We start from the raw sequence: 25,838 nt of genomic DNA on the forward strand, positions 1-25,838 counted from the left end.
CAAAATAACTTTCCAGAACAGCCTGTCAACATAGGTGAACCTAACAGTTCAGTGAATAGCCATACTTAATAATTAAGTTCAATTCAGCCTCATTCATACTGAAATGATTCTGACTGATCAATTGCCGGCAAGAAGTCCATAAGCAGGATGTGTTTATTTATTTCTATTGTAACTAATTTTCCTTCTTTGAATGTATTTTCTTTTTGTAGTAGGTTAGCATTTTTATACTGGAGGTGCATTTCCTTTAACTTCTGATAACTGATTGCTCTTCAGAGGGTTGGCAAAGACTCGATGGGCTGAATGGCCTCCTTCTCTGCCAGTTTGACTCTATGACTATTTATTGCATCATTCTGGATTTTGCTCCAAGACTGTCAGCTCAAATGTAGCATTTTTCAGCACAATATGTTTTATTGTGGCCATTAAATTTTGCCAGTGACTATAAATTGCGCCTGTATTTTGCTTTCATTTGCACCACTAATCAAAAATCAGATTTTCCATTTACACTTGCTAATGGGCCTGCTGTGTATTTCCAATGTTTTCTGTTTTATTTTAAATTTCTAACATTTGTATTTTTATTTCATTTTAGCTTCAAAGACAGGGAGGCCATGGGGCAACAGAATGAAAGATAAACCTTGGTTTTCAAAATTTTTAAAAAGGCCAAAGCGCTTGCTCATTAGGTTAAATATGTATTAATTATATTTCACTCCATGTCACCACACAGGCCTTATACCCCTTATCTGGCTCTGCCAGGACACAGTCACAATTGATTAGCAAAATATTTAAACTTCATTCTTCCAGTGTTTGTCTCAACTCTGTTTATGGGATAATATTTGAAAAGTTTTTCATTACTTACACTGCTGACTTGGATCCGACTCTGTGGTTACCTTGACATAATTGGAAGGGAATAAGCCATTTATTCCATTCAGCTCTCCCTGCCACCAATCAGGATCATCCCTGTTTAGCACATTAATGAACTGCCCTTTAAAGAAACTGAGCTCATCTTCGTTCACGGCAGTGTAGTCATATATAGCTATGACCTGACAGACTGCAAAAGAAAAAAACATTTTGAAATTGAGTGAGTGAGTTTGCCAGAGACAGATTTTGTGTCTAAGTACGTTTTGGGCATAGGCAGAGAGAAATTAGACCCCAAGGAAGGGAAATGACAAACTAAACCGCAAAAGACTACCAGAGCCTAAGAATTAGAAACATAAATATGGGTGGCAGAATGTTTTCAAATAATTGTAAGACACAATGTAAAAACTGTAATCTGATTCACAAATTTAAAAAATTATATATTCAATATCTTTAGCGGTCCCTCTACATAACCTGTTTGTAGTTAAAGCGGCCAACCCTACTGCTCACCCGATTGCTAAGTTAATAACCTGGAATTCCCTCCCTTACACCATCAAAAGAACAACCACTATCTTCTCAAAGCAATTTGGGATGGATAGTACAGTGAACATGTTACTGGATTATTAATCCAGTTACAGATTACTCCTTCTGTGCCATAATGACTCTATAATAATTCCATAAGGAGAGACTAGAGAAACAGGGATTGTTCTCTTTAGAATAAAGAAGATTAAAGGCTAATTTAATAGAAGTGTTCAAAATCATGAAGGGTATTTATAAATAAGGAGCAACTGTTTCCAGTGGCAGGAAGCTCAATAACCATATTCAAAATAAATGGCAAAAAAGGAAACTTGAGGGGGAGAAAAAAGGAAATTGTGATCTGGAAGCACTGTCCGAGAGGGTAAAGGACACAGATTCATCAGTAAATTTCAAAGGCAATTGGATGAATACTTGAAGGGGAAAATTTGCAGAGCTATGGGGAAAGAGCAGGGCAGTGGGACTAATTGAATCACTCTTTCAAAGAACTGGATCAGGCATGCCGGGTAGAATGCACTCCTTTGTTGTATTATTTTATGATTACAACAGTGACTACACTTTAAAGTATTTCATTGGTGTAAAGCACCATCTGAGGTTGTGAAAGATGTTAAATAAATCCAAATTCTTTCTTTCTCAGAAACAGAAAATCAACAGATCAGTGAATGAATTAACAATTTAAAAGATCTAAAGTTGATGTCCAACCCCAGTGGGATTTTTTTTATTCGTTCCTGAGATATGGGCATCGCTGGCTAGGCCAGCGCTTATTGTCCATCCCTAATTGCCCTTGTTCATAGGGCATTTAAGAGTCAACCACATTGCTACGGGTCTGGAATCACATGTAGGCCAGACCAGGTAAGAACAGCAGATTTCCTTCCCTAAAGGGCCAGATGGGTTTTTATGATAATTGACAATGGTTTTGTGGTCATCATCAGACTTTTAATTCAAATTTTGCCATCTGCCATGGTGGGATTTGAACTTGGGTCCCCAGAGCATACCAGTCCAGTGACAATACCTCTACACCACTGCAAAAGCACTACTGAAGCACTACTTTTCAAATCGAGAGTCTTAGACTATTAAGTAAACAAAAGTCGCACACTAAGCCATTAGGAGCACATTCTGCTCACCTGGAGTTGGAGCTGGAGTGGATTTTCCACTACTTTGTCCAAGCAGTTTGACATGACTAGCAGGAAACCATCCTTTTTGACGCTTTTTACCTCTGGCCTGCAAGTGAAAAAGGCCATAAAAATGAAAACAAGTGATGGAATGAAAAACATTTCTCAGTATGCTCAGTGTCACAGGTAATATACTGCAGTTCAGTTTCATCCTTATTCTGCTGTAGTTAGATGGTGCTCCATGTAACAGCTTAAAATAACATGAAGTCAGCCAAGAATGTACCAATGTGAAGCTCCCTTGAGAACGAAGCTTACTACATTCCAGCAAGAGCTAAAAACTCAAACCACTTCAATTACAAACCAATTTACCTGTGCAACTTTCTTTTTTGTTTTATTCTTGCAAAATACATGACTTTCTCGTGGCTATGAGAACACTGTTTCCAATCTGAACTGAGTGCATATGCATGGCTGAAGTTATGAGACAGTGGCATTTGTATACACAAGCCATAAATGAAGTAAACTAAATTAAATGCCACCTATACAACAGATGATTACCAATTTGAACTTTTAGCTCTGAGAGCTAAATTAATGGCTGATTGGGCCAATATGACTTTTTGAAGCAAGGAGAGGATGTCTGGACTGTAGATATCTCTCTGAGGGTAGTCTACTAAAAATTCCACATCATATTCTAAATGTTGCTTTCCCACTGAGTTACACAGAGTAAATTGTCAATAATCACTCTACCCCCCTTCATTATTCATCTTTTTAAATAAACACCATGTCCATGTTTACAGGTTCACCCTGAAATGCATATGTTATTCATAAATCCTTCAGTTTAGTTTGTTAATATCCCTTTGAATATTATTTCCCTTATGCCTGTCCTCATAGCTTAGTAACCATCTTTCTTACTCTAAAAACAGTATAACAACTGAAATGCGATAGACACACACTAAAACCAATTACCCAAATTACAACTGACCAATTCAAAAATAGAACACCTCTGAGGAATGCAGCAATATCAGACATTATCAGATGACCATATGACCAGACCCTTCCCTGGATTCACTTGAAAACATGTCTGATTTTGATCTGATTCTGTTTTTCTACAGGTGCTTCCACTGGTTATCCTTTCGATTCCTCACAAATAAGGAATATTTTATTTATAGCTTGCCAAGACAGAAGTTAGATGAAAAATATCACAATGACATGTTCATTTAAAAAAATTTCTCCTTGCCCCAGGAACACACTGATCTTGCAATAATAGCAATTGACTTTTTTGTGCTTATCCATGCTTCTTGTACAAGAACTAACATTATTAAAGTGCTTACCTGTAACTCACCCTGCCACCATCCAGAGGCATTTTTCTTCAAAATAAGTATCAACTGGCCCGGGGTGAGGCTGAGCTGCTCAGTACCCGTTGCAGTGTACGCTATGGCTACCTGAGCGATCTCTGTGAGAAAATATTAAACAAGGTACAATGCAAGTCATCAAGAGAATGTTATCGTCAATCTGGCTAATTTAAAAATCTTTTGACATTACACACTTAATTCCATTCTAGGTGGAAAATATTTCTAGCTGTGCAATAAGATACAAATTAATGGTGTAGGTGCAACCACCAATGAAATCAACTGAGGCCTTCCCACATTATATCCTGCCTTCACATAGACAGAAGGTGGAAGAGTAATTTAAACAAAAAAAAAATCTTTTCTGTAGGGTTTCTTTCCCTTTAGGAAAATCTATTTTATTAAATTACAACATTAATATTTCCACATGACGTGTTAAGACATCAAATACCAAGTACTCAACCAAGCTTCTACGAGAACTTTAGTAATAGCAGTGGTTTTCATATTCTTAAACATTAGCTCAACTTTTGCAGAATGAATACACGACAGAAGTACCTGGCTTCTTGTTTAATGTTCCTGCTCTTCCCGAACTACTTGATCCCTGACCAAAGAAACGACAATTAGAATTAAAACAGAATTTTCATTCCATGGCATACTTTGGTCTTCCCTTTTTCTGGTAATTTTCCTCTCTCTCTTTCTCCTGCTGCCTGGTCTGATGCCATGTCACTGAAGGAATGTGACAGGGTTAATTAATGGCCTCAGGGTAAAGGCACCCCTAGGTAACAGTGACCACAATATGATTGAATTTGTATGAAAGGGAGAGAATAGCATTTTAAACTGAAATAAGGGCAACTATGTGGGCATGAATGCTGAGCTAACTGAAATAAACTGGGATACTAGGCTAGGGGATAAATCAATAGAAAAGCATTGACAGACATTTAAGTGGATTTTTTAGAATATTGAGAATAAGTATATTCCTACAATAAAGAAAAATTCTAAAGGGAGGACCCACCATCCGTAGTTAACTAAAGTAGTTAGAAAAAGCATCAAGCTTAAAGAAAATGCATATAACTGTGCAAAGATGAGTGGCAGGTCAGATGGTTGGTCAGAATATAAAGAATGGCAGAGATTGACTAAAAGTTTAATAAGGAGAAAAAAATTACAGTATGAGAGGAAGCTAGCTGGAAATGTAAAAATGGATAGCAAGAATTTCTACAGGTATTTAAACAGGAAAAGAGTAGGTAAAGTGAGTGCTGGTCCTCTAGAAAGTGAGAATGGGGAGTTAATAGTAAATAAGAAGGAAATGCCAGATGAAATGAACAAATAATTTGCTTCTATCTTCACTCTAGAGGATATAAATAGAATTCCAGAGATAGCTGCAAATCAGGCAGTGGAGGCAAGAGAGGAACTTGGTGAAATTACAATCACTAGGGAAATGGTACTGAGCAAACTGATGGAGCTGCGGGCTGACAGGTCTCTGGGTTCAGATGGGCTTCATCCAAGGGTCTTAAAAGAGGTGATTAATGAGGTGGTAAATGTATTGGTGTTAACTTTTCAAAATTTCCTAGATTCTGGAAAGGTTCCATCAGACTGGAAAGTAGTAAATATAACCCCTCTATTCACAAAGGGAGGAAGGAGAAAACAGGAAACTCTAAGCCAGTAAGCTTGACGTCTGTTGTGGGGAAGGTGTCAGAGTCGATCATTAAAGAGCTGGGCACTTAGAAAAACACAAGGTAATTGGGAAGAATCAACATGTTTTTGTGAAAGGGAAATCACGTTTACCCAATTTATTAGAGTTCTTTGAAAGAGTAACATGTGCTGTGGATAAAGGGAAGCCTCTAGACGTACTGTACTTGGATTTCCAGAAGGCATTTGATAAGGTGCCACATCAAAGATTATTGCGGAAAATAAAAGCTCATGGTGTAGAGGTAACATATTAGCCTGGATAGAGGGTTGGCTGGTTGGCAGAAAACAGAGAGTATGCATAAATGGGTCTTTGTCTGATTGGCAGGGTGTGACTAGTGGAGTCCTGCAGGGGTCCGTGCTGCGGCCTCAGCTTTTTACAATTTACATCAATGACTTAGATGAGGGCAGTGAAGGCATGGTAGCTAAATTTGCAGACTACACAAAGAAGGTAGGAAAGTATGTTGTAAAGAAGACATAAGGAGCTTGCAGACAGATATAGATAAGTTGAGTGAGTGGGCAAAAATCTGGCAGATGGAGTATAACATGGGAAAATATGAAGTTGTTCACTTTGGCAGGAAGAATAAAAAAGCAGAGTATTACTTTAACAGAAAATGACTGCAGAATTCCGAAGTGCAGAGGGATATAGGTGTTCTCGTGCATGAGTCACAAAAAGTTAGTATGCAGGTACAGCATGTAATCAAAAAGGCTTATGGAATGCTATCCTTTATTACAAGAAGAATTGAACATAAAAGTAAGGATGTTATGCTTCAATTATACAGGGCATTGGTGAGACTGCATCTCAAATACTGTGTACAATTTTGATCTCCTTATTTAAGGATGGATGTAAATGCTTTGGAGGCAGTTCAGAGGAGATTTACTAGATAGATACCTGGAATGAGCGGGTTGTCTTATAAAGATAGGTTGGGCAGGCTGGACTTGTTTCCACTGGGGTTTAGAAGAGTCAGGGGTGACTTGATTGATGAATAAAAGATCCTGAATGGTCTAGACAAGGTGGACCCGGAAAGGATGTTTCCTCCTTTAGGCGAGTCCAGAACTAGGGGCCACTGTTTTAAAATTAGGGGCCATCCTTTTAGGACAGAAATGAGGATGATTTTTTTTTTCTCAGAGGATTGTACGGCTTTGGAACACTCTGCCTCAGGTCATTGAATATTTTTAAGGCAGAGGTAGATTGATTCCCTTGCCTAACAAGAGTCTAAGGTTATCAGGGGTAGATGGGAATGTGGAACTTGAAACACAAACAGATCAGCCATGATTTTATTGAATGTCGGAGCAGGCTTGAGGGGCTGAATGGCCTACGTCTGCTCCTATTTCGTATGTTTATGTGAAAGTGATGACACAGCCTGCTCCAAGGCTCCTGACACTGGCTCTGTGACTGAACATGCCAGTGTGACCCTCCCCATCTATTGTCCCTTTCCCTATCCTTAAAACACCACCAGAATTAAGAATAAAAACAAAAATAGCTGGAAAAGCTCAGCAGGTCTGACAGCATCTGTGGCGAGGAAGACAGAGTTAACATTTCGAGTCCGTATGAATCTTCATCAGAAGAGTCATACGGACTCGAAACGTTAACTCTGTCTTCCTCTCCCAGATGCTGTCAGCCTGCTGTGCTTTTCCAGCTATTTTTGTTTATATTTCAGATTTCCAGCATCCGCAGTATTTTGCTTTTACCAGAATTAAGAAGTTTAAACTTTAGGGTGCTGTTTTCAAAAATAATGCCACTGGAGTTTAGAAGAGTCAGGGGTGACTTGAATGACATATATAAGATCCTGAATGGTCTAGACAAGATGGACCTGGAAAGGATGGTTACTCTTCTAGGTGAGTCCAGAACTAGGGGCCACTGTTTTAAAATTAGGGGCCACCCCTTTAGGACAGAGATGAGGAGAATTTTTTTTTTCTCAGAGGATTGTACGACTTTGGAACACTCTTGGAAAGCCTTTTTCTAGTGGAATTTTCCCTAAATCAGTCCTGGAAACCTGTTCTTAATAACATTCAGTGAGAGCTTTGATTAGTGGGTTGTGAGTAGAATGCTAAGTTTGTTGATGACATTGAGTTTTTGTGAAATCAGTGTGCTCCAAGTATGTTATCATCTGTACAATTACTTAGCAACTAAACAGATATCAGAAGTATTGGATATTGGTGATGTAGGAGACTGGCTTTTCTGTCCTACCCTCTTGAATTCAAAAGTATCTGACCTGAAAAAAGATCTGTTATGGGTGGAAGCCACATAGAGGGTTCATTTCCTTTACTACAGGTAACTTACAAAGAGTGCGCAAAACAATTAAGATCATGTAACCTACTTCATTGTTACAACAAATTTTGTTCACCTAAAGTCAACTCACACAATGTGTGTTTTTCAACCCACTAAAATAACAGAAAGCTTATGTAAAAATATACTGCAGTTCAGTGAAAAATGTTGCATGATAAGCAGTCATGAAACGCAAATAATAAAGTGGTAAACTTACTTCTGGATCCTTCGGTTTGACATAATTTGAAGGAAAGACACCTGTTCTATCTTCAATAATTCCTGTCCACCATTCACCTTCCTTCTTTGTGACCAGAACAGTTTCACCCTCCACGAAGGTTAAATCTCCAGCTTCAGCACTTTCATATGGATAAAGTGCAATATACTCTACAAAGAAAATACAAGATTATGAATAAAATAGATGGATGCCACAACTCTGAGATTTCTTTGAACTAAAAAAAAGGATGCATGCACCTATTATTTTCAAACAGCTAAAGTGACAGACTCAAGTCATCCAATCAGCCAAGCTTATACTTTGCTCTGTTCCCCAACCCACAGTGAAACAATTTTTGTTCACTACTACTTCTTTGCAGTGTATCTGTACTTCACTTTGAGGGCAAGCAAGTTATCTGTTCCCAGGCTTCAACTTTCATCAATTGCCAGGGTATATAGCTTTGTCCTTTTCTTTCAAACCTCCTCTTTGACTGTCCCCCTGTTCCTCCTAGTGTCATACAGCAGAACTAATAGGTGGAATCTTATTGTCTTTGGAAATTTTACATAGTCAGGAACAAATGTGGGTCCTGACCTGGATGGTGTAGCCTGGCTGCATAGTGTGTGATCTTATGGGAGGTGGCCAATTGAAGGTATTCACACTCCAATTAAGGACCAGCAGGCAGGCTCCTCAGGTAGGAGCCAGAATCCAAGAGTCCAAAGCTCCGAATGGAAGGCAGCCCCGCCAGGAGGGGTAGGTGCTATTGAGGCAGGCAGAAGATCATGAGGGCACCTCAAAATAGAGGCTCACTGCAGTATTGTAATTATTTAGGAATCAATCAGGGCCATAGCTGTCAGGCCATAAATGTAGATGGGGAACTCCTCCTCTTGTGGCTGTGACCTTCTCAGCCTAAAGGCTCTATGCTGGGGAGATTAAGAAGAGGCGCTAATGGCCCTTTGCTTGGGCGCCAAGAAGCCGCCACCATTTACCCACCTGGTTCTAGCCTCATTTGGGGAGTTGCCCGCTATCGGAGGATCTCAGTGACACCATAACCATGTCTCCAGCTGGCCTAATTGGTTACCTGCCACTGCTGCATTGACCCATCTTTGGCAAGATTGTTTGGAGCGGGGAACTTGCTGGGTAGCCAACCAGTGTGCTAATTCTCAAGTTTGCTCTAAGTCCCAACTCCTAACCCCCTCCACAGGCAGAGAAGATTCCATTCAATCTGTTCAATACTCACACCCCCAGAAAATGTATTTTTAATTTGACAAGTCTGGACAGCCTATGCATGCAAACTCAGAACTGCTTCTCATTTGAATTTCTTTAAAGACAATAAATATGTTATTTGTAAACAGAGTGCAGTGGAACCAAATAGGAAAATAATCATATTATTATTTTTATTTGTGACAAGCTATCTTCAACACAGATACTTAAGAGCAACACCGACTTGCATTTACATAGCATCTTTAATGTAGCAAAATGCCCCAAGGTGCTTGTATCAATAAAAATATTGACACAAAGCCAGAGAAGGAGATATCCGGATAGATGATCAAAAGCTTGATCAATGAGGTAGATTTTAAGCAGCATCTAAAAGAGAGGCAGAGAGGTTTAAGGGAGGGAATTCCACAGCTTAGGGCCAAGGCAGCTGAAAGCACAGCACCAATGATGGAGCAATTGAAATCAGGGATGTGCAAGAAATCAGAATTGGAGGAGCACAGATTGAAACAGGGTTCCTCAAACGAGAGTTTGTACAGGCTCGAGGAAGTTTCAGAGATAGGGAGGAACGAGGCCATGAAGGGAGTTGAGAATGTGGATGAGCATTTTAAAACTGATGCATTGTCAGATCAGCAGCCAGTGTCGGTCAACAAGCCCAAGGGTGACGGGTGAAGAGGACTTGGTGTGAGTTAAGATATGAGCAGCAGAGTTTCGGATGAGCACAACTTTAAGTCAGGTGGAAGATAGGAGATTGGCCAGAACAGCATTGGAATAGTCAAGTCTGGACATAACAAAGGCATGGGATGAGGGTTTCCACAGTTGATGAGCTGAGGTAGCGCTAAATCATAATTGTATTTGTACTTATTAAAAAATTATTCTTTCATGGGGTATAAGCATCACTGACTGGCAAGGTCAGCATTTCTTGCTCATCCCCAATAGCCTTTGAACTGAGTGGCTTGCTAGGCCATTTCAGTGGCAGTTCAGAGTCAACCAGATGTAGACCAGATCAAGTAAGGATGGCAGATTTCCTTCCCAAAAGGACAACAGAGAGCCAGACAATCAATGTTAGTTTCATGGTCACCATTACTGAGACTAGCGTTCAATTCCAGATTTTTATTAATTATATTTAAATTCGAACAGCTGCCATGGTGGGATATGATCCCATATCTGGGTACAGGATTACCAGTTCAGTGACATTACCACTGTGTCACCATCTCCCCTTATTGGAGTGAATGTGTGGTTGGAAGCTCATCTCGGGCTCAAACACAACACCAAGGTTGCAAATGGTCTGGGTCACCTCAGATGGTTGCCAGGGAGAGGAATGGAAATGGTGATTAAGGAGCAGAGTTTAAAAAAATGCAGTTAAACAACAAAGACAAATAAACAGCAAATGTAAGTAAACACCAGCAGCCCACTGGTACAGTGAGGTTGCTTTGTAAATGACAGTGCCTATGTAATATTACAAACAATTCCTCCAGATTTTCTTCTGATAGACTGTATATCATGTCAGGCTCTCCCTAAGACTGGGAACTAGGGTGAGGAATCCTGCTTCAATTAATTCTCATGATTTTTGATATAGCCTCTCAATAGGCTAACCTGTCATCTGCGTCTCCTCTGGTTACTAAAATGTAAACTGTACCGTATATCTGGTTTAAAAATTCACAAAAACTTCACCTGATGACACTGACCTATACCGACCCACTCTTGCCATGGAGAGGACAAATAGGAAAGGGTTGTTTTTTGACTATTCATTCATGGGATGTGGACATCACTGGCTAGGCCAGCATTTATTGCCCATCCCTAATTGCCCTTGAGAAGGTGAGCTGCCTTCTTGAACTGCTGCACTCCATGTGGTGTAGGTACACCCACAGTGCTGTTAGGGAGGGAGTCCCAGGGTTTTGACCCAGAGACAATGAAGGAACGGCGATATATTTCAAGTACATCCATATTTTTGGAAAATCTATTTTGCTGGCAGTTATATTTCATTCATTCTGCTGTATAGAAAGTTCTGTTAAGTTAACATTGGAGTCATAAAAAAGAAGTATTTGACTTTACCTTCTACTGGCTGAGAGGTTGGACTGGAGCTTTTGTTGATCTTAGCATAAATAGGTTCTGGTCTGTTGACAAAAGTTTACAGACAGTTCAGTAATGTAAATAATTTAGTACATAAACAGAAAATGCTAAAAATACTCAGCTGATCTGTGAAGTGAGAAACAGAGTTCACATTTCAGGGCGAGGACCTTTCATCAAGTCTGGTCCTTGAACTAAAATGTTAGCTCCGTTTCCCTCTCCACAAGATGCTGTCTGGCCTGCTGACAGGATTTCCAGCATTTGCTGCTTTTGTTTCGGATTTCCAGCATCCACAGTGTTCTGCTTAAATAATTTGGTATTGGCATGAAACAAACTTAACATATCTTTAACGACTTATTATTTTGGCAAATGGCATATATTACAAAAGAATTCAAAAACAGTTTTTCAAAAATAATAGCCAGAATTTTCCATCCCTTCCCCCAGGAGTGAGCTGGCAATTGCTGGTGGTGCTGGTGGTGGGGGGACACGTAAAATCAGTGGCAATTTTTTCAGTTTATTCTTTCATGGGATGTGGCTGTTGCTGGCTGGGCCAGTATTTGTTGCCCATCCCTAATTGCTCTTGAGAAGACGGTGGCGAGCCACCCTCTTGAACCGCTGCAGTACCTGTGGCATAGGTACACCCACAGTGCTGTTAGGGAGGGAGTCCCAGGGTTTTGACCTAGTGACAGTGACGGAACAGCGATATTGTTCCAAGTCAGGATGATGTGTGGCTTGAAGGGGAACTTGCAGGTGATAATGATCCCATGCATCTGCTGCCCTTGTCCTTCTAGGTAGTAGAGGTCGCAGGTCTGGAAGGTGCTGCCGAAGGAGGCTTGCAAGTTGCTGTACTGCATGTTGTGGATGGTATAAACCGTTGCCATTGTGAATCGGTGGCGGAGGGAGTGAATGTCTAAGGTGGTAAATGGCGTGTCAGTCAAGCGGCGGCTTTGTCCTGGATGGTTACAAGCTTGTTGAGTGTTGTTGGAGCTGCACTCATCCAGGCAAGTGGCAAGCATTCCATCACACTCTTGACTTGTAGATGGAGGACAGACATTGGAGAAGTCAAGAGGTGAGTTACTTGCCACAGAATTCCCAGCCTCTGACCTGCTCTTGTAGCTACAGTAATTATATGGTTGGTCAATGGTAACCCCAGAATGTGGGGTATTCAGTGATGGCAATGCCATTGAAGGAGATCTTGTGGTGCAGAGGTAGCGTCCCTGCCTCTGAGCCAGAAATTCCAGGTTCAAATCCCATCCCACGACCTGATGACCAATGAAGGTGCATTCGTAAGGCGGCCAAACACGTTGAGTGTCAACCTGCAAATTCTTCCAGCACAGGCCAATGGCAGGTGGTAAAAACAGGAGAGATTCTTGGTCAGCCATGTGATTGAAGGAATGTTAGAGCCTCTACCTTCATTTTGTACAGCTCAAGACTACAACATGTATGTAAAAGTGCCTGTTGCCACTGGAACTTGGAATCCCTGAGTGAACTGTAACATCACCAATACCACTGAATGTCAAGGAGAGATGGTTGGATTCTCTCTTGTTGAAGATGGTCACTGCCTGATACTTGTGTGGTGAAATGCTACTTGCAACTTATCAGCCCCAAGCCTGAACGTTTGTTCAGGTCTCGCTGCATTTGGCCTTGGGCTGCTTCAGTATCTGAGGATTCACAAATAGTACTGAACATTGAGCAATTATCAGTGAACATCTGCACTGCTGACCTTACGATGGAGGAGAGGACTTGATGAAGCAGCTGAAGATGGTTGGGCCTACCCTGAGGAACTCCTGCAGCGATGTCCTGGGACTGAGATGATTGGCTTCCGATAACCACAACCATCTTCCTTTGTGCAAGGTATGATTCCAACCAGTGGAGATTTCCCATCGATTCCCATTGACTTCAACTTTGCTTAGACTCCTTAATGCCAAACCCAGTCAAATGTTGTCTTGACATCAAGGGCAGTCACTCTCACCTCCTGTCTAGAGTTCAGTCCTGTTGCCCATGTCTGGACTAAGGCTGTAATGAAATCAGGAGCCAAGTGGCCATGGCAGAACCCAAAACTGGGCATCAATGAGCTGGCTATTTGTGTGTAAGTTCTGTTTGATAGCACTGTCAACGACACCTTCCATCACTTTGCTGATGATCAAGTGGAGGCTGATAAAGCAGCAATTGGCCGGATTGGATTTGTTCTGCATTTTGTGGACAGGATATACCAGTGCTATTTTCCACATTGTCGAGTAGATGCCTGTGTTGTAGCTTGACTAGGTGCATGGCTAGTTCTGGAGCGCAAATCTTCAGTCCTAATGCTGGAACATTGTCATGGTCCACAGCTTCTACAGTACCCAGTGCTTTCAATCATTTCTTGATGTCACGTGGAGTGAATCAGTTTGGCTGGAGAATAGCATCTGCAATGGAACCTCAGGAGGAGGCCAAGATGGATCAACTACTCAGCAGTTCTAGCTGAAGATTGGTGCAAATGCTTCAGCCTCGTCTTTTGCATTATGTGCTGTTATCTCCCATCGTTGAAGATGGGGGTATTTGTGGAAGCTCACCTCCAGTTAGATGTTTAATTATCCATCACCATTCATGGCTGGACTGCAGAACTTTGATCTGATCCATTTATTGTGGGATTGCTTGTGATAGACAGACAAGGGGGATGGGGGTACAGGCAGGAAAGTGGAGTTGAGGCCACAATCATACCAGCTATGATTTTACTGAATGGCGGAGCAGGCTGAATGGGTGAATGGCATACCCCTGCTCCTATTTCTTATGATCTCATTAAAAGGATGGGGAATAATTGGTCCAGGGCTACTTCAACCCCATTTTCAAATTATACCTTCTTTTATTGATTTTATATTTCAATTCTAGATTCCTGAACTACAGTTATAATGGAAACTATTTATGTAAAGTCATAAGGCAACTGTGCCCCACTGGGATACTGCGTAATTGCAGCCTGACAAGTTTTGCATGGACAATTTCCATTATAAAAGTGGACACTGGAATTTATAGTGAAAAAAAAGTGATCAGGAAGTGCATAGTTATACAATTAGAACATGCACACATCTCTTATTAAATATCATATGTAGTTCACATGATCAATTTCCTGATTTAGCTGACGTATCAGAACTAGGCATCAACAGAAAAAAAGAACTTACTCTACTGATGGCTGTGCATGTTCAGTGATAACCTTGACATAGGACCTGGGAAACCAGCCCTTTCCACCACGAACCTCTCCAAACCACCAATTGTCCTGTTGTTCCAGGACATCAATGACATCATCTTTTGAGAAATTCAAATGATTCTCTTTCTTTGCCGTCCACGAACAAAGTGCCAGTGCCTTAAAAGCTTTTATATTTTCAACCTAAAAAAGTTGAATTTTTTAACAACTTATTTAGGGGTGTTTCCCATATAACAAAATAAAAACATTAGAACAATGACACAATAAATAAAACAGTGCACCTTAAACAAAACAAAAGGAATGCAGAGACAGGTGGTGACTGTTGATCACCTGTAATTCCAGGGGCAATATCTGTGCAGGGGTGAGCAGGATGGGAAGGAAGTGGGTGAGGTTAATCTCCAGCAGGCACACATGAAGGAAGGTTGGTGGGACAGAAGGATGGGCCAGCTGTAGCTGCTGCTCATAAGTTGGTGGCAACAGGTGTCTCAATGGGCTTAGAAGGTGCAAAGAGAGGCACGGAAGGTGGTTGTAGGTGAATTTAAGTGGCATTCGAGTTTGATAAGAGTAAAGAGGCAGAGTGGCAGATTGAGGTAGGGATTAGGAGAAGCATCATCATGCGAGGTCCTCGTCCCTCTCTACTTCTGTAATGTCCTCTAGAGGACTCTTACAAAAATTCTTGTGCTCTTCCAACTCTGGTATCTTGTGTATCCTCCATTCCCTTTGTTACTGACGGCCATGCCTCGAGTCATAGAGGCCCCAAGCTCTGAAATTTCCTCCCTAAACCTTTCTGCTTCTCTCTCCTCCTTTAAGAACCTACTTTAACCCTATATCTTTAAACAAGTTTTTAGTCATCCATCCTAATATCTCATTCTTTGGCTCTTTGTCGATTTTTGTCCCATATTATTCCTGTTAAGCAACTTGGGAAATTTTCCAATATTAAAAGTGCCATATGGTTCAAGTTGCTGTTGTTTAAAGGAATCACTACTGTCTGTGTAACACTGTGGGGTTAAACCATCTTGGTCCACTTAGAATGTTTTGCTGGAGTTACATAAGATCTAATTGCACTGCATTAATGTAAATATGCAAACAAGAAGTCTGTGCAGATTTTAAGTGCACATGAACAAAGTAAACAGATCATTCCCTTCCACAAAATAGTAAGAAGGTACTAGATAGACATACCTGATCATAAATAGGTGATCCAGAACCAGGAGGAAGAGTTGGAGTAAAAGCAGATTTTTGCCAAATGGGACTGCCACTAATCCCGGAGAAGGCTCGACTTGACTGAAAATTCCCTTCATCACTCACTTTACTTTGAGCATGTGGTCTATTGGAAAGGAGGAAACATATTTTTCATTATTTCAGACAACATTTCTTGAGAAAATATAGAGCATTTAACAATAATACATACGGCATGGAACTATACCTTGCATAAGAATTATTACATTATTGGGCTATTAGTCCATTTCAGAAATCTGCAAAAAACACATAAACACTAACCTTTCCGTAACCACCTATGCACTAAGGCAGCTTCAGGCACACTTCAATATTCCATACAGTATTATATTTCAATATTATAAATATTTATTTTAATGGGAAAATGGTAAAACAGTTTTATAGAAAGATGATGTTTTTATTCTTTCATAGGATATGAGCGTCGCTGGCGAGGCAACATTTGTTGCCCATCCCTAACTGCCACAGTAGTGAGCCACAGAACCACTGCAGTCCATGGGCAGAATTTTTAGGTTGGCGGACGGGTGTGTGCCTGACCTGATCGGAAATGAAATTGCGCAAGATGATGTCAGGCGAGCATCCCAAAGTCGCACCCGTGTGAAATTTTGGTTGGCAGGTGAGTGCAAGTCAGAAGCGCACCTGCCAATAATTAAGATGTCTATTAGTGTAATTAAAGTTGCAATTGTCTCCGATTTTTCGTGGTCCGTCCAGCCTTACGGTTGGCGGACGGGTGAATTGGCCAGGCGGACTTTGCATTTTTCATGAAACCTCATCCAAAGGCGGGATGAAGTTTCCGTTATTAAATTAAAAAAACTTAAGATCTATGGACAGCGTTTTGATCATGTATATGTTCAGGTGACTGATTGTGATGCTTAGACATTTTTCACCTGATTTTAAAACCTTTATTTAATTGTTTTCAAGTCTTCAGCTTCCTGAGGCTGCCCTCTGCCTTCAGGGAGCTTTTATTCAGCGCTCACCCGCGCTTACTTCAGCACCTGCCCTCTTCCAGCCCCCATCCCAGCACTGCTGAGCATTTCAGCGTGCGCTTCATGCTGGCTGGCCGTTAATTGGCCGACCTAAAAATTCTGCCCCGTGTGGTTTAGGGACATTCCATAGTGATGTTAAGAAGAGTGTTCCAGATTTTTGGCCCAGCAACAGTCAAGGAATGGTGATATAGTTCCAAGTCAGGATGGTGCGTGACTTGGATGGGAACTTGCAGGTGTTACCATATCCTTCTAGGTGGCAGAGGTCAGAGGTTTGTAAGGTGTTGTTGAAGGAGGCTTTGCAAGTTGCTACATTGCATCTTATAGATGGTATACATGGCTGCCACTGTGTGCAGGTGCGAGAGGAAGTGAATATTTAAGGTGGTACATTGGGTGCTGATCAAGCAGGCTACTTTGTCTTGGATCATGTTGAGCTTCTTGAGTGCTGTTGGAGCTTCACTTATCTAGGCAAGTGGAGAGTATTACATCACACTCCTGAATTGTGCCTTGTAGATGGTGGACAGCCTTTAGGAAATCAAAAGCAGAATTCCTAGCCTCTGACTTGCTCATGTTGCCAGAATATTTACATGTCTGGTCCAGTTTCTGGTCAATGGTAACCCCAGGATGTTGATTAGTTATCCAGTCAGTTAGTGTTTGCAAGGACAGCATCACATTTATCAAATGTATTTTGTGAATAAAATGAGAAATATTAGTTAAAGCACAGTTTTTAGTTGAATTCCTGTTCTCTTACAGTTTCATTTTTCTATTCCACTACTATTTTATTATTAAAAAGAAGAAAGAATATATTTGAGCATGAAAAGATCTACTGCTGGTTCACTGGCTGTCCCTTTAAGCCTGGGTAAAACACATAGACACTAACTCCAACGAAAACCCTGGAGAAATGGCAGAAATGGGAAATTGTTTTCTCCAGAATTTCTTCTGATCATACATAAATTATGAAGCAGACCAGGAAACCTTGGAATAAATTCTATTTCATGGAGCTTAACAGCAAGCAAATAACCAAAAATTGTATCAAGCTAATGCAATGTGGCAATTTCTGTTTGTTATATGTCTAATTCAAACTGAAACAATGTAGGGTCATTGGAACTGATATCTACTGGGGTGGGTTTTAGGACTGGTGGGAAAGGAAACATATAGTCGGAGCTCCCAACTGACATGAAGTTTTAACAATGGAGTAGAGTGTGGTTGGGAGGATCGGGGTGGTCACAAGGGAGTGGAAACTTGTGGAGAATGGGGAGAGATTGAGTGGGGGGACTGGAGGTTGGGGGTGGGATTGAGGGAGATTGGGGAGGTGGGGGTAGGGGTATTTAACAGGGTTAGCTTCTTGAGGAAACACTCCTGCCCCCAAGCAGTGCTGTAAAAGAACTTATTGGATGGATCGGTTCTTCTTGCCTCATTTGATCTGTTGGGTTTCCTCAGCCTTGGGAAAACACTGCCAATATTTCCCCTGGCTGAAGGGTCTAGAACTTGTGGTCACAGTCTCAGAATAAGGGGTCCACCATTTAGGATTGAGATGAGAAGAAGTTTATTTACTTGAAGGGTTATAAACCTTTGGGTTCCCTTCCACAGAGAGCTGAGAATGCTTGATTGTTGAGTACATTCAAGTTAAAGGTGACACATTATGAAGGAAAGGTAACAAAGGAAATCAAGGAATATAGGGAGAGTGTGGGAAGGTAACTAAGGTGGCAGATCATCTATGATTTTACTGAATAGTGGCGCAGTCTTGAGGGGCTGAATGGCCTTTCCAGCTCCTATTTCTTATGTTCTTATGTAACATAGGTTAAAAATAGAAAAGGTTCCCTTAAAAGGGTTTCAACAATAGATCCGTCCCCTGAGAATGGATTGGTCTCCCTCTCCCCACTTTTGTTAAATTCAGAAAAGAGTGAGTTTGAGGTGCACTGGGTTCCTGTTTCAGATTTTTTAACATTTTACCTTCCCACCTGACACAAGCTCATCCACTTTGGAGGTTAAAGTTACTTCCATTTATTCAGTGTGCAATTGACTAACACTTAATTTCTAGATTTGAGACAGCATATATTCAAAATCCAGGAAGACCCAATATCACTCCTCCAGAATATAAAAGAGGTCATAGCTTCAAATCTCAAAGAAGCAACCAGTTAGCATCCGTTTGATATTCCTTATAGGGAAGAAACACTGTGTGCATTTAAAAGCTATTTACAAAATTATTGCTTTGCATTGCTTTCTTTTTATTATTGGATCCAAGAAAAAAAGTTGTCAAATGTATATTACGTGATTAAATTATTTGCACGTGACATTTGTAAAATAAACCTGACTGATATTTCACACTTAAAGGTCTGACATGATTTTCTGCCACTTTCTTAGACTGGAATATGATCTTATGAAGTATAAGATCACTTCAGTAATTAAAAGAAATGACAGAGTTTGCTCCTCTCACTCACTCTAATCTATCTCCCTCTGAACTTACTCTCTCAGGTGCAATCCTAACATTGTCATCAAACCTGCTGACAAAGGCGGTGTACTATTGTTGTCTGGCACACCAACCTTTATCTCGCAGAGGTCAAACATCAACTCTTGACACTTCGACCTACCTCAACTTGGACAATGACCCCACCACTGAGCAACAAGCAATCATCTCCAGGTCTGACCTCATCTCTTCTGGAGGACTTCCCTCTCCAGCCTCCAACCTGATAGTCCCCTAATCCTGAATAGCCTGCTTCTACTAGCTTCCCAAGATCCACAAATAGGACAGCCATGGTAGGTCTATTGTTTAAACCTGTTCCACCTATCTCAACTTTATTTTCCTCTCCTTTTCCAGTCTCTTCCCACCTACATGTGGGACTCTTCCAATGCCTTCCATAATTTGAAACGTTTCCAATTTCCTGGCCCTAACCATCTCCTCTTTACTATTGACATCCAATATCTACATCCTCTACCAGGGCAGTCTGGAGGTTCTCCACTTCTACCTTGAATAGAGGCGCAACCAGTCTCCATGCACCATCATCCTCCTTTGCCTCCCTGAACTTTCACATTGAGCAACTTCTCCTTTAACTCCTCTCACTTCCTCCAAATAAAAGGTGCTATGTATACCTGCATGGATCCTAGCTATGTCTGCCCTTTGTGTGGATATGCGAGACATTCCCTGTTTCAGTTTTACCTGGGCCAGTCTCCCCACCTCTTTTTCCAGTACATCGATAACTATAATGGTGCTGTGCCCTGCTCTTGCCCTGAAATGGAAAATTTCATCAACTTTGCTTCCAATTTGCATTTTTCTCTCACCTTCATATGGTACACCTCTGACTCTTTCTTTCCCCGATTCCTCTGTCTCCATTTGTGGAGATAGTCTATCGACGAATATTCACTACAAGCCCACAGATTCTCTCAGCTACCTCAACTACACTTCCTCACACCCTGCTTCCCGTAAGGACTCCATTCCATTCTCTCAGTTTGTCTGTCTCCATTGCTTCTGCGATCATCCTCCTGCCATTTCCATCACCTCCTGTGTGATGCCATGGCCAAACATACCTTCATTTCCCATTTCACCATTCCAGACCGTTCCCTCCCCAGCACTCAGATTCACTCCTCAATCACCCCACACCACCACTTCTTATGGTACCTTTCTATGCCAGTGCAGTAGGTGCAGCACCTTCCCTGTACCTCCTCAACATCCAAGGCCCCAAACACTCTGTCCAGGTGAAACAACAATTTACATGTTCTTCTTTCAATCTAGTATACTGCATTCACAGCTCACATTGTGATATGCCCTATCATTGGAGAGACCAAACACAGATTGGGTGACTGCTCTATGGAGCACCTCCGTTCAATCCGCAAGCAAGACCCCTTGCTTCCAGTCGCCTGTCATTTTAATTCACCATCTTTTTCTTACACCGACCTCTCAGTCCTAGGCCTCCTGCAATGACCAATTAAGCCCAAAGTACGCATCTCATCTTTCAATTAGGCACTCTACAGCCTTCCAGGTTCTATATTGAGTTCAACAATTTCAGACTGCAATCTCTGTCCCCATTTTATTTTCTTTTTCTTTGCAAGTTTCAGCTTTACTCTTGTTTTTTCCTTGTTTTTACTTTCAGATGGCAGCTATTCGGAATTCTGCCATTCACACTTCGTTTAAACACGTCTTTTGTTTCTTTACTTGTCCCATTACCATTTCTTTAGCCTGCGCAACCACCTGTTTTGTCATTTAATCTCTCCTGCCTTCCACGCCATCACAGACCTTCCCTTTTGCTCTTTTTTCACCTTCCATCCTTTCACTTGCTTGAAACCTATTACATTTCTAGTTTTCTCCACTTCTGATGAAAGTCGTTGACCTGAAATTTTATCTGTTTCTCTCACCACTGTTGCTGCCTGACCTGTTGAGTATTTCCAGCTTTTCCGTTTTTTATTTCAGGTTTGCAGTTTTGAAACAGAGTTTGTTTCCTGGGGTACGTCAACAAAGATGAGGAACACTGTTGGAGGTAATTAATAAGCTAGGGTAAACTAGCCAAAAGGACACCAAAGCAAAACACTATGTGGAACTGATAATTAGACAAAAGTACATTGCAAGCTTCAGTTAGAATCTCTGAAAAGAATGCTTCGCACAGGAAGATAGCACTAATATTGCAGGTGAACTATAATGGCTCAAATTGCAACTGTGTTATTATAGAGCTTGAATGCTAAAATTCAAGAAAACTTTAGTATCTTAAAATGAACAACAGAAAGACAAACCCAGGGGATGTTGAGGTAGTTGAAGCAGGTTTTGAGGGTGGCAATAAAGCCCTTTTGGGGGATAAAGGAGCTTCGCTTTCTGTCATCTTCTCTACGTAGTTCATTGGGAACCAACCAGATTTGCCTCGTACAGTTCCATAGAGCCAGCCTGATTCCCCTTCAGTTGTTTCATCAACCTGTGTGTTACAGAATAAAGTTAGAAGGTTCTAGAATACAATCTGGTGAGAAAACTCTCTTCTTGAATTTAAATTCCCAGCTCTTATCGCCTCACTGTCACTGGTTAGAAGAAAATATATACATAAAAACCACACGTATACAAACTTTCAGGCATTTTAACAGAACAGGGATGGTAGGTAAGGGAAAAATTGCTGACCAGAGAAGTGCACGTAGAAGTTTTTTTAATACCTCATTTTGCTCAGCCACACCAGATAGAATGGTCTAAATGTGATTATAAATCTCTGCTGAGATAGCTGATGGTGAGAGTGCTACAAGTGACCTCAGAACCTGGACTCCTGCTTGTGATTGCTATGCAGCAAACCCTGTGGTCACTGGATGAGAGCAGGATTAAGTGTAGTGCTAATGCCTCACTTGGTTGCTGACACACACACATGAAGAAGGGTAAGACACCAGAGAATGCCTGGTGCCTGTGAACTATATATCAGCAAAGTTTGAAGTGCAGAAAGGAGGATAAAATTGGTTCAAAAGAGGGGAAACTTTGGCTCCAGAAACACCACGGTATATAAAAATCTTATTTCCGTTAATTTGACATCATACTCTCATAGTGCCTCTCACAAAGCAATGAAAATGGATTTCCAAGAGCTACAAAATACTAAAATTTAGTTTCTAGGTAATTCAACATTAGAAGCCAACAGGCTTGTGTGGCAAAAGCTGTGGAAGTTGTGGGAGTTATTTAGTCAGGTAAATTTGGAGACACTGAATTTTTGGAGACCCTTATTCTATCTGGCCATAACATTTTGGTTTCACCTGGCTCTTCACTTATCCAATGATTAGACTTATGAACACAAAATAAGATTCAAATGAACAGCTAGCTTGATTGGAAAAAAACCTACCTCTATTAGATCTCCACCCTGAAAACTCAGTTCATCATTATTTCTTGCTTCAAATGAATATAATGCTCGATAACTCATCAAGATTGCAGACTTTCTAGGCAGGGAGGCTTTATTTTTGTTGACTGGCACTGCAGAAAATATATACACAAAATAAAATTAATTTCCTAATTGCTAGCTACATTTTTTGCTTGTTTTCTCAGCAGACACATTACCTTAAACTGTGACCAGTGGCTAATTTATAATATTGGTTAAATTCTCATTTTGGTATATAATATCAAGCAGCAAAATCTGGTCCTTTTTCTAGAAAAGGAGAATGTTGTGAGCATTGTGATTAAGGGTTTAGGAAGTTGAATGCTGCGTAGTAATAAAGTACCATGTAGATTGTCATGTGGTTAGGGCAATGTGTTGAAATACTCTGAGTAATCTCATGAGATGATAGCATACAGGTTAATCCCCTCAATTTGCCGAGTTCCCAACATCTATTGTGCAGAAAATCAGGCATGAAGAGGGAGGGAGAAATCAAAATTGAGGAAAGCAGCTAGAAAAGCTGCAGTTGTAGAGCCCCTAATATGAAAACAATGACTATGCATGGTCAACAATCTCTACCAATAAAAGCAAAAAAGTGATTTGAGTAAAATGCTCTAAGTTACATAATGCTTTTGTTCACCTTTTTGAATTGTCTACTAAACTGAGCCCTTATGACTGGAATAGGGCATGTAATACAGAAAAATAAATCAGATCATTTACAAAAAATTCACTAAACTTAAGTATACAAAAGCATTTTTATATGCTTGAAATGCCTGTAACAATCTTTCCCAATCAAGGCTTTGTTGCTCTGAGAAACCTAAATATTGAGCTCATGAAAGTTCTTAGCTCCATAACTATGAGCTAAAAAGACTCAAGACAGCAGGTTAGTTGCAGAATACACCAATTTATACATGTCCATGACCAATAGCGTACCAAAAGCAAAATGCTATGGATGCTGGAAAAAACAGAAAATTCTGTTTTTATGCTCAGCAAGTCTAGCAGCATCTGTGGAGACAAAAATGCAGTTTTCAGGTTGACAACCTTTGTCAGTACCACTATCGACCTGCAACATTAACTCTATTTCTCTCTCCACAGATACTGCCAGGCCTGCTGAGTATTGTCAGAATTTTCTATTTTTATACCAGGTCTTGCTTGTTCATTCTACTCATCCAATGAATAATTACTAAACACAGTTAGTTAATCCAATATTAGGAGAGTGAAAGTGTGTTCTTGCATAAAATTTTCCTAAAAAATACTCAGTGGGAAGAAAGCGCAAATGGATAAGTTAATAGCCCTGACAACATGTTCGCTAGCTGGTAAAGAAAATTCCTAGAATCCATAATGTGAGAGAAAATTAGTGAACATTTAGAAAGGAAGTTGCCACTGATTTATGAAAGACTGTTGCCTTGGATAAAAATTAAGTTTTTTAAAGAAGCGACTGAATGAATGAATTTGTGTATGACTCTTCAGGAGGAATGCAATAAGGGGCAGCATTTTCCCGTCGGTGAGTGGGGGGGCGAGGCCCGCTCGCTGACGCGTAAAATGACACCCGGTGACGTCAGGCGGGCATCCCAACATCACCGCACGTCATTTAGATTTTCAGTTCGCCGAACTGTCAAAGGCCTATTAAGGCCAATTAAATCCTAATTAACTCAATTTAACGAGCTGCCCGTCCAACCTTAAGGTTGGCGGGCAGGCGAAGAGCCCAGGCGGTCTTCGCATTTTTCATGAAACCTCATCCACGGGCGGGATGAGGTTTCATGAACTGTTTTAAAATCTAATAAAAATTTATACATTTATTCTTTGACATGTCCCAACTGATGTGATAGTGTCACATGAGGGGACATGTTTTAAAAGTTTAAAAACCCTTTATTTAAAAGTTTAACACTGAAACAAATCTCCCTGAGACACCTCGGAAAGAGCACATGGAACCACTCAGGGAATCCCCCACCGCCCGCAGAGGGAGCGCTCAGCGCTTACGGATGCGCGTCATGATGGGCGGGAAATTTCTGGCCAAGGTATCTTATAAAAGTTGGCTTGTTACTAGAAAGAGGCATATGAAATGAGAAAATGTATCAGTATGGATAGAAAGCTATGGATAGAATGCAAAGGGTAAGGTTCAATTAGTGTCATTACTGAGTGTCATGAGTGATATTAGAAATATTGTACACCAGGGGTCTACAAACAAATCCATCCACCTTCCTCTTGTTGATGACATGAGGGGGAATTTGACAAACAGATAGAAAATAAAGAACTTGCATTTATATGACAACTTTCATGATTTCAGGACATCCCAAAGCATTTCACAGCCAATGAAACAAGTTTTTTTTAAAGTGTAGTCACTGTTGTAACATAGGGAACATGGCAGTCAGTATGTGTACAGCAAAGTTCTATAAACAGCAATGATCAGATAATCGGTTTTCATTTTTAGTGAGTGATGTCAACTGAAGTTAAATATTGGTTATGACACCAGACAAACAGCCCTACTTATCTCTGAATAGTGCCAAGATCTTTTACAACCACCCAAGAGGGAAGACATGCCCAAAAATACGCAACTCCAACTGTGCAGCACTCTCTCAGTATTGCACTATTTAATTGGATTAAATGTTCATGTCTCAGAAGAGAGTACATCACACTGTTCTAGTGAGAACCTAATATATATACCTTCTTTCCTTGATCCAAATGTTGGCTTATCATCAAAGTGTTTCAGTAAGTCCTTTAACTTATCTTGTACATCGGTCTTTGACTGATGTTTCTCAGACTCATCTCGTTTTATTGTTTCTTGTCTTCTCTTCTCTTCTTCTTCATGCTGGCGTTTTTCCTCTGCTTTTCTTAGAGTCTGTGCTTTCCTTTTCCCTTCTTCTTCAGCTTCTCTTTGAAGCTGTGCAAGTCTCTTTTTTTCCTCTTCTTCATGATGACGCTTCTCCTCAGCCAGCCTTTTATTTTCTGCTTCTATTTCCCTTTGCCTGGCAGCAAATGCCTCAGTTTTCTGATTTTCTTCCTCACGGATTTTGTCTTGAAGTCGTTCTTCCTCCAGCTTTTGCTGCCTTATCTCCTCTTCTCTTTTGATTTTTGATTTCCAAAGATTTTCTTTTTCTTGCTTTGCTTTTCTAAATAAAAGGTAAAAAATTAACTGTTACTACACCTTAATGCTGCAGAATTGCTTATGATGAAAGCCAATCAGCCAAACATCAGAACGGATCTCTGAGTTATATTCTCCAGTCTTGATTTGTAAAACTTTCCCATGGTTTGGATAAAAGTTTTTAGCTCGATCATTGGATGCATCACTATGTGCCAACGGTGCACGCCATCATGTTTTATTTGGGGCCCGGGGATGGTGGG

General features: G+C 40.7%; 1 protein-coding gene across 11 annotated transcripts in view; it reads right to left on the minus strand.

Moving 5' to 3' along the window:
- Positions 1–25,838, minus strand: part of LOC144680734 (intersectin-2-like) — a 217,153-nt gene that overhangs the window by 65,307 nt on the left and 126,008 nt on the right. For all 11 annotated transcript variants that reach the window (XM_078542045.1, XM_078542041.1, XM_078542042.1 and 8 more), the window contains 11 exons: positions 25,161–25,606; positions 22,470–22,597; positions 21,400–21,575; positions 15,644–15,788; positions 14,442–14,647; positions 11,272–11,333; positions 8,011–8,177; positions 4,397–4,442; positions 3,827–3,948; positions 2,511–2,607; positions 854–1,045 (listed from right to left, as the gene is read on the minus strand). In XM_078542045.1, the coding sequence (XP_078398171.1) occupies positions 854–1,045; positions 2,511–2,607; positions 3,827–3,948; positions 4,397–4,442; positions 8,011–8,177; positions 11,272–11,333; positions 14,442–14,647; positions 15,644–15,788; positions 21,400–21,575; positions 22,470–22,597; positions 25,161–25,606 (1,787 nt within the window). The remainder of the gene's footprint in view (positions 1–853; positions 1,046–2,510; positions 2,608–3,826; positions 3,949–4,396; positions 4,443–8,010; positions 8,178–11,271; positions 11,334–14,441; positions 14,648–15,643; positions 15,789–21,399; positions 21,576–22,469; positions 22,598–25,160; positions 25,607–25,838) is intronic.

The sequence above is a fragment of the Cetorhinus maximus genome, chromosome 5 (genome assembly GCF_964194155.1).
Source record: "Cetorhinus maximus chromosome 5, sCetMax3.hap1.1, whole genome shotgun sequence".
NCBI lineage: Eukaryota > Metazoa > Chordata > Chondrichthyes > Lamniformes > Cetorhinidae > Cetorhinus > Cetorhinus maximus.